Here is a 9,414-nt window from a genome sequence, read left to right as displayed (position 1 = left end):
ATATTATATTATATTCACACACTGCCGAATATGCAACATATTGAATTAAAAATAGAAAACTAGTCAATCTATACGCAAGTTGGGGGGACAATTTGGAATCCTCAATCAACCTAACCTGCATCTCTTTGGGCTGTGAGAGGAAACCGGAGTACCTGGAGTAAACCCCAACCTTGATCAAACACACCTACCTGTTTTTGCTAGTGTTCATGAAGACCCTGTTTTTCTTGTTGATACCAACTCTGCAGGGCAGTGGCCCTCCAGGACCGCATTTGAAGATCCCTGCACTGCAGCAAAATATTGAAATAACTGACCTTTTATCATTTCTAGAGTAAAAGTACTAACTTGCCAAATATTTGTATGTGTGTGTATATATACATATAAAGATATCTGGTTCTAAGACAGAATATCTTCATGTCTTGTCAACCGTTTTCAGAACAGACCTCTAGCAGATATTACAAAATTGGTTGTTGGGATGTTGATAAATGGATGATTAATGTTTTTCTCAGACATCACTCTGTACCATTAATTCTTACGCTGTTGTAGAAAGAAAAATCCTAGTAAATGTCCTCATTTGTAGTCATTTATTGTAATATTTTATAACTGCATACCAAGCCTTTTACTCGTGTCCACAATAACTGATTTTCATTCATTGACACAGGTGGATGAAAATTACGGGATTGACTGGGATGGACCCCCAAGTCATGATGAGGAAGATGGAGTGCAAGTTCCAGAAGTGACTCTACCCAGACAACTGACTGAAGAGGAACTGGGTACCCTGCCGAATCCTAATGTGCCCTTTTCAGATGCCATAGAAACATATTACAACACAATTACTAAACTTCACCAATTATTGGACATTTTTAATTAGTACTTTATTTTATAGCATTTCAAATGTTGGTCAAAACCCAGACAACTGTTTGCATTTAATCAAATCTAAATACAAGACTTTTCCAATTTTTTTATAGAACAAAACAGTCATTTATTACATAGAAGTTACATTTTCTTATTGAGTATTCGATAATCAATTAACTAACACGCTAGGGTGCAGAACTGTTTTCGAAAAGTTAACAGAACATTCAGAAAATGCACCCTTTGTGTGACCGATGCATTGTCACGTTCCAAAATAAACTAACCTTTTTAACGGTGACCTGTAATGTATTTTGTAAGTCTTGTGCTAAAAAAGTGAATTGCAATGTTCATTTTAGTACACAATGCAGTAATTAAACCAAACCAAACCCAGTCTCTGTGGATGATACAGCAGCTTTCAGGTCCTTACAGAAACTCTCATAAGTGCTATATTTTACTGGGAGCTTGATGGTTTCTCTACAAGTTGACGCAGTTGGCATTGTGATATCAGAGGACACCTCTACGTACAGATGCTGAGGAAGAAGTGCCCAACCCACCCAGAACTGAATGAGTTGTAACAGCTCCTCTGGTGTGCCTGCATAGCAACAGAAATCCTCAGTTATATTATTGTGAATTAATTATTCCAACCTAAAAGTATTTTCACACAAATGCACTGTACGGTTTCAGAAATTGTAAATAGTTGTTGAAGTTAAACATAACACGCTTTATAACTGGGTATGAAGAGGCACTTTCTGTCACGGGAGGTGGTGAAGAACCCAAGCGCAGGCAGGCAGTGAAGGGGTTAACAAATATTTATTTTAAACAAAACAGAAAATAGAACAAAAACACCCACAATGGGGGAAAAACGAAACTAAGAATTATAACTAAAACAAGAGACTTCCCACGAGGGGGCAAAATGATAACAAGACAAATAACCAAACTCAAAGACACGACCAAACGTCTTAAATCATAAAAGGCACCAAACTCACAAACACGAACAGGAACACGGGTAAGCACAGGAACAAGAACAAGAACACCGCAATACACGCACATACATAATACAATCCACAAAGAAACAAGAGGGTTTAAATAGGGAAGACAAACGAGGGATAACGACATGGGGCAGGTGTGGGACATTAAACACTCAAGGAAAGATAACGAGGAAACAAGATGGATGGGGCCAATGACAAGACACTGGAGAGAACGTATATTATTGTCAAACGGACAATAATATGTTTCTCTCCACACATAACCAAAGACTTTGTCATGGCTCTGCTACAGGACCAAGAAAAACATGACTAAGGAAGCAGATCCATGACACTTTCTTTTAGCTTACCATTTTCAATGTACTGACGAAAGAAACCAGTCATCCTGTATGTGTCGTCAAGACTATAGTCACCATACTCTTCATCATCACTGTCAACTGTTGGCCATATAATTCTATCAAGGATCATCTAAAAATACAAAGAAAAACTTCCTTTTGGTGAAGAACACTGAATCAGGGTTAAAGGGTTTACAGCTCTTCAGGATTACTCGAAAGAAAAAAGAAAAGGCAGGTGTGCTTGATTAGGGCTGTAAATTAATTTAAGAATGCCAGAATTTCAGCAGCAGGATTAGGCACCCCGGTCTACTACATAACCATTCTCAATTTAAAACGTGTCAAAATCAGTTCCAGGAGGGCCGGTGTCCAGCAGAGTTCAGCTCCAACTACACCTGCTTTGAAGTAATCCTAAAGATCTTGATTACCTAGATTAGGTGTGTTAGGGTTTAAGATAAACTGCAGAGCTTGCCTCCAGGAATTGAGTTAATACAGTTTGTTCAATAAACAGTCTGTGTCATAAATGCAGCATACCTCTGGTTCAATCCTTTGAGCTGATGCTCTCGGAAAAAGAACATCAATCAGAGCAGACCGTTCTTTGATCATGCGCAAAACTCTTGTGTCTTTCAACCCCTGTCTGATCTGTCGAATTTGCTTCTCCCTCCGAACAATGACCTAAAATAATTTAATTGGGATTATTAAGTGACATAAAAGATGTAATCTGTCGACATGGTCACTGAACAAGTCTGCAACTATTTGTAGTTATAAACACAAACAAGCAGAGTGATATAGTGATAAAGTAAATCATCAAGGTGCAAGTACACTAAATATAACCACACCAAGGTCAAAATGGTTAAGGATTAAAGGATGTCAACATAAAACATTTAAGTATGACACTTACAGCATGGTAAAGGACACTTTGTGCCAACCATTTTCTGTTTCTCTCATTAACTGGTGGGAGATCCCAGTTGACTGCAAGGCTATTTACTCTGTCTTGTTCGTCTTTCGTCAAATTTACACAACCTTGAAGCTATGAGTAGATATGTATCAAATAATTATTTGTATAATTTTTTTCAAGACACTGAAAGCATGTAATATACAATACATATTGTCAATAAACGAGTCATTATGATAATGATGATGCTTTAAACTCACAAGTGAAACGATTTCAGTGACATCAGTGTCAGGGCAGTCCTCCAGTTCTAGAACGGCAGGTTCATCCTTCTGTCCAAGCAACAGACTAAACAAAGAGCGACTCAAACCAGTGAGTAAAGGTCCACCATGTAAGAATGAATGTCCAATCATGCGACCAATGACACGGAAAAGGTCACTGTCTAGCAAAAGCCGAGAAGTGGAAGGCACCAAATGGTCCTCTTGTCCATTAAAGAATATAGTTCTCCCACAATTTTCTAGAAAATAGAGTAGGATAATTAAAACAAATGAAAATGTCAGATGTCGTTTAAACAATATTATAACTTCATTGTACGCAATTTCATAATGTATTTCTCTTACATCAAATTAAAATATCATTTAAATATTTAAAATATTTCTTAATAAAAAAATTACCAAGATTTAGGTCAAATCCATATTGGTCTCTTGACATAACAAAGGAGAGAAAGTGGCGTTTTACACCATCCCCAATGGCAGAATCACCTGTGTATAAGGAGAAATATCACACAGACCCCTTATAGTTAATATGCAAATATATAACAAGGAAAGAAAAAAGTATGGCTTTGTCTTTTATGGAATTTTCAAGCTAATAAAATGTTGTTTTTTGGCTCTATAGAAGAAAATATATCATACCTGAAATGATGGAAAATAAGCAAATAACTGACAGATCAATAATATGTGTCCAAATGAAACCTTACCCATAAGTAAAACAGACAATGGACGGGCCCAGTTAGTCACTGTGTGTTTGTAAAATGTCAGTATTTCTCTTTCTCTCTCTTCAGGACTTTTAAGCAGATCCATCTTTGCCACAAGATCTGGTTGATCCTCCACTTCTTGCAGTATAGAACGTCGAAATATATAACCAGCACGGTTCAAGTCAGGCTCAGTTCTCCAGTCTGCAGGAATGTGCATGTGGTTATATGTAGTATTAAATTATGCTGAAAAAATTAAAATGTTAATTTACAAGTCGCCAAATTAATATTCATAAAAATACCTTCAGTATCCTCACTGCCAAATTTCAAAACGCTGCTGTTACTCGTCCCTTCAAGAGCTAGATCATGACTCTGCTCTCTGCTGTTCTGGCTCCTTTCTGAAACCTGCTCATTATGGTCTTGGATGCTGCTACAGCTGTCTTCAAAAACATGGTCACTGTCTTCAACATTAATAATGTCCTGTCTGTCACAGTTTTGGCCTCCGCTGCTTCCGTTTTTTTCTCTTTCAGCTGCCTTCTCTTTCGCTGACCTAATATTTTCGAAGAAAATGTCTGTTACATGACAATAACAGACTATAAAAAGAAGCACAACAATCTACTATAACCAAGATTAGAAAACATAATCAGTGTCACTTAAATGATGATAAAAGTTATGTCTGGATGAACCATACCTTTATTCACAATCCAAATGCAATTTTTATCATCATTTATTTACATTCATGTCACTCAAAACCTGCATAACTTTTTCTTTGTAGTTTTGTTTGGTCACCAACATTCTTCAAAATATCATCTTTTGTGTTTTGCAGAAGAAAGAAACTCAAGGGTGAATAAAAGATGTAATGGAAGACTTTAATTTTGTGAACCATCATCTGTCCATTTTCAATAATGCAGTGCTTTATGAAATGTACACAGTTTCAAAGCATTTTTACAGAAACACAGCAGTATTACTATATTAAACCATAGGTCATAATTTACTCACAAGATACATTTGTCCACGTGGTCCTGTATTTCTGCATGGCTAAATGTTTCCTTACAGTAAATGCACTGCACAGGGGGCCCAGATCCACATTTAGGTTCAGATGATTCCTAAAACAAGCAGGAGAGGAATGTTGTTACCATTTTCAGATTCATTGATTGCATGCTTATGGTCTTTATGGATACATACCCTGTCAAGGTCTTTTTGAAGAGGCCTTACATATACAGTTGCTGTATGTAGTCCAATGGTGTCTTGAAGATAATGTGGTGTATACCCTTCTGATGGACAGGGGATGACTTGCAAAGTTTTTGTCCTTGTTGCCCCATATGGCCTGAGCAATTCAAACCCACCACCTTCTTTCAGTTTTGGAAACTCCTTAAGCAATACGGACTTGAAATCATCAGATGTGCAGTATTTATCTGTAACAGAAATTGTTAATTAAAAGCAAAATCAGAAAATTAATCTTTTTTTAAGTCTTTAAAAACCTTTATACATTTTTTATACAGTTTTTCTGAACCAAATGTCCAGTGGCCTAACCCATTTGTATCATTTAACATTTTGTCAAAACCTTAAACAAGTTCAGCTAGTAAGACACCTTTTGCAAACTAAACACATTATCCCTAACTAAAACAAATTTCACACTGTGATACAAACACAGGAGGCAAAAAATAAACATGACTATAACACAGTTATCACCATTTACACACACTCAAAACTGTTCACACTGATTAAACAGTTCAGAGTGGACAGATGGTACAGAGAATTAAGAGTATGTATGAGACATTTTTGGATGTGGAAGAAAATGTTTGTGTGAAGAGGTAGTAGAAGAGGAGGAAGAGGTGTTGGACGAAGAGGAATACATGTTTTTGATAAACTATAGACCTACTGCTACTAACTGCCTTGGATGCAAATTTCTCCATTTTTTGTAATTAATGCTTTGTAATGTTTATATATTTACTTGCTATGGGTATGATATGAAAGCTTGCTTGATTTTAAGCACAAATAAAAAGTTGAAACAGAAGTTGCGATTGTCGGTTTCCCCTATGGTAACATACATCAGAGTAAAACTGCTTCTGAACTGAAAACTGTTTGGATCGTTTAAAGTTGACAAAGAGTGTGAGGAAGAGGTGTTGGATGAGGACATATAACTGCAGCAAGTGCCAGTTAACTCAGACCTCATTCCACAATTTTTGACAGGAAGTGTAGTCATTTCGAGGGGGCCTGGATGTTAATGTTTATGATGAAAGATTATGAGGACACATGAATTTGCACAGATTTATAAAAACACTACAATATTCCATTAAACATTATGAATGGTTCATTTTGATTACATGGTGACTGTTCGAATTTGCCAGAGGAATTAGAGGTTTTGTGAGTGTAGATTTTTTTTGTTTAAGGTTTTGAGAAAGTGTGCAATTTGTCATTTACAAATGTAACTGGCTACATTATCAGGTAACTCAAACTACCAAATGTGCTCAGTTGTTCTAAACTACATTGAAAAAAATCTTATACCTGGGAAAACAATCCTTTTTTCTCCCAACCCAGAGCACTCAAGATCAATCTTTTCACACATGAGTGGGACTTTGCAGTCACATCGAAAAACTTGTGTGTGAAACTTTTTTCGCTAGTTGGCTTTGTTGTCTGCCGTCTACACTTAACATAATTGCTGCGGGGATACGGTGAGAAAAGTCTTGATACCTCACCTGTGGAGACATAACAAGCAGGGTTATACATCCACATTATACACAAATTAAGATACATAAACAGTTAAGAATTCCTAGTAATAGCCCTAATTGGGATGGCTTTGATGGTCTTGCTAGTTGAAACCAAAGTATACTTTAACAACCATGTTAGGTGTTATCAAAATTATTAACACATAAGCAGGGCTGCACTTTATTTTTTGTGGACATAGCACTGGTGACATAGATTTACAGTTATTTACCTATTAATAATCCAGGATTCCTTACATGTGATACCGAAATCATAGCTTCAGAGATACGGAGACTCTATAGCTTCAGACTGTCAGTCCAAATCCGATTTATGTGCATGTCTGATTGAAATGTAATCATATTTAGCAAGTGTAAACAAAAAAAATCCCATGAAATTAGATTTTTACAAATCTGTTTACGTTATGTTCTTGCACCACATAAAATTATAAAAATATTATTGGTGCTCCTCTGCCCACACTTCAGGACCTGTACGATTCCAGAGTGAAAAACAGGGCAAGAAAAATCATCATTGACTCCACACACCCAGCACACAAACTCTTTGATCTGCTGCCCTCTGGCCGGCGCTTTAGAGCACCGAACACCAGGACTTCCAGACACAGAAGCAGCTTCTTCCCCCAGGCAATCTCCCTCCTAAACAGATAACTGCTCCTTAAGAGCAATATTCCACTTCCACTACTCCTATAGTGTGCACTATAGTGCCTTATTATATCTACATCTTATGTATACATGTATATAACACTACCTCTACTTACTACATTATCCATTTGCACAAGTGTACATACAATATGTTTATTCTACTATATACTACCCTGTACAATGTCTCTTATATGTTATTATCCCCCATTTTCTGTAAAATAGTCTTTATTTTATATATGCACAATTTAGAATCTTTTAGACTGTAAATCGTATTATATTGTATTGTCATTGTGTTGAATGTCTGTACTAGAAGCTTCCAACACCAAAGAAAATTCCTTGTGTGTGCAAGCACACTTGGCAATAAAGCTCTTCTGATTCTGATTCTGAATAATGGAATGCATCGAGTCAGACGTCTTTGCAGGCTTACAAGTTCTGTCTGCCGGCAGCACTGAATAAAGCAGCGCATATCAGCCTCAATTCATTAGATCGGATCTGAACAGTGCGATACACAGTGTGGACAATCAATGAATCGAATAATAAGCACAAAAAGATGGATTTGGGCTGACAGTCTGAACATAGAATCAATGGCAGCCAGGAACGAGTTTTAATCGCAAAATACACAAGTAAAACAGCGGTGCGCCACGATAAACCTCACATAAACAAGCAGCTCTGTCTATGCGTGCGGGAGAACGGTATCACACGTGTGCTACAGTGGTACATTTGACCACGGACCGATTTAACCTGAGCACGTGACATGTCGTACTGCATACTGCCCTGCACGGGCCCGCTACTTTGCACATTTTGTATGTTTCCATTATTTAACCTCCCGATTAAAATCATCAGATCGGTGCGGTCTCTATAAATGAAATGAAAACCGAGCGTGTCAGATAAAAACGACATGGTATATGACATGACCACTTACCCCGCACGGTTTCCCTTGCTACTGAAGATGCCCGCGACTCAGGCTGAAGGACTCATTGGAACGAGAACTTGTTGCTTGACCTGCGGCAACTGAATCGAAGTTGGCTTGTCTGTCCCTGTTGCTCTAGGGCTGCAGCCGCCTCCTGCAACAGTTGGCTTACAGATTTCGCCATGATCACTGTCGCCGTTATTACTCACTCTTGTTCTTCTGATATGCGCGGATACACTTCCCTCCGTTACTTGAGTAAGCTCCACCCACTGATTAACATGCAATTTGCATGCAGGTTGACTTTGAAAATGAAAACGAAAACGAAAACGAAAAGGAAATTAAAGAGAAGAGAAAATAAAATAAAATGAAAATCAAAGTTTACATTTTAATTTGAATTGTGTCAGTATTATTGCGTGAACATTAATAAAACCTTTGTAAAAAATGTTTTTACAATTTATTTTTCACATTTGCCTTTTCATTTTCAAATTGGCAGTCTTGCCTCGAGATTTTAGTGAAAATGAAATGTCAAATCACCAATTGTATTTTCTTTTTCAATTTGACAGGGACAACGCATTGTCAGTGTAAAAATGAAAATGAAAATAAAATAATTTCATTTTATTTTTCATTTTGGCTTATTGTGCACGCAGTTGTGTATAATGAAATTGCTAATCTGGTTTTCATTTTCATTTTCATCGTTTATTTTATTTATTTAAATTTGGCAGGATTTGCCTTCCATAATTAAAATGCTTATTTTGCTTACAAATGCACTTTTCACAGAAATACATCTCTGAACAGCATTTTCAGCAAAATTCTGCTTTATTCTTGTACAGAAACCTCGGGGCTTCGAATGCTGGTTCTTCACACCCTCACGCACCACATATCCGAAGCCCGTACCCCTCGGTGTACGGCAAGTGATCCAAAAAAAATCACAAAAAAATATTCCAGAAAAATAAACTGTCCACAACGTCCTCAAAACGTGCTATATAGTACATAACGAGGCCGTACCGACTTCAAACTTTGGGAACCGAATGAGGGGGCGGCTACAGAATTTGAATCGGGGTCATTCGGAGTCCCCGGGGCTGTTCGGGGGTCTCTGTACGATAGGCACCTATGAAA

At 37.3% G+C, this 9,414-nt stretch overlaps 1 protein-coding gene across 1 annotated transcript; it reads right to left on the bottom strand.

Annotated features, from left to right (window-relative positions):
* Positions 1–676: 676 nt before the first annotated feature.
* Positions 677–8,491, bottom strand: LOC130549524 (uncharacterized). Its single transcript, XM_057326765.1, has 12 exons — positions 8,311–8,491; positions 6,535–6,725; positions 5,212–5,441; positions 5,026–5,132; positions 4,329–4,576; positions 4,033–4,230; positions 3,731–3,817; positions 3,320–3,573; positions 3,066–3,194; positions 2,699–2,839; positions 2,183–2,300; positions 677–1,441 (listed from the first exon to the last, which is right to left on the bottom strand). The coding sequence occupies exons 2-12, from the start codon at positions 6,593–6,595 to the stop codon at positions 1,221–1,223; spliced, it is 1,794 nt and encodes a 597-aa protein (XP_057182748.1). The 5' UTR covers positions 6,596–6,725; positions 8,311–8,491; the 3' UTR covers positions 677–1,220.
* Positions 8,492–9,414: the final 923 nt, after the last annotated feature.

Source organism: Triplophysa rosa, unplaced genomic scaffold (genome assembly GCF_024868665.1).
Source record: "Triplophysa rosa unplaced genomic scaffold, Trosa_1v2 scaffold128_ERROPOS1212914, whole genome shotgun sequence".
In the NCBI taxonomy this organism is placed as follows: Eukaryota; Metazoa; Chordata; class Actinopteri; order Cypriniformes; family Nemacheilidae; genus Triplophysa; species Triplophysa rosa.
The sequence above is the reverse complement of the archived record's forward strand: the minus strand, read 5'-3'. Positions and strand labels throughout refer to the sequence as shown.

Coding starts and splice junctions, on each gene's coding strand:
- LOC130549524 (XM_057326765.1), bottom strand. CDS start 6,595: ATGTGTGAAAAGATTGATCTTGAGTGCTCTGGGTTGGGAGAAAAAAGG. Junction 5,133..5,211: donor TTCAAAAAGACCTTGACAGG/GTATGTATCCAT, acceptor TGCTTGTTTTAG/GAATCATCTGAACCTAAATG. Junction 2,840..3,065: donor AAAGTGTCCTTTACCATGCT/GTAAGTGTCATA, acceptor AAATTATTTTAG/GTCATTGTTCGGAGGGAGAA.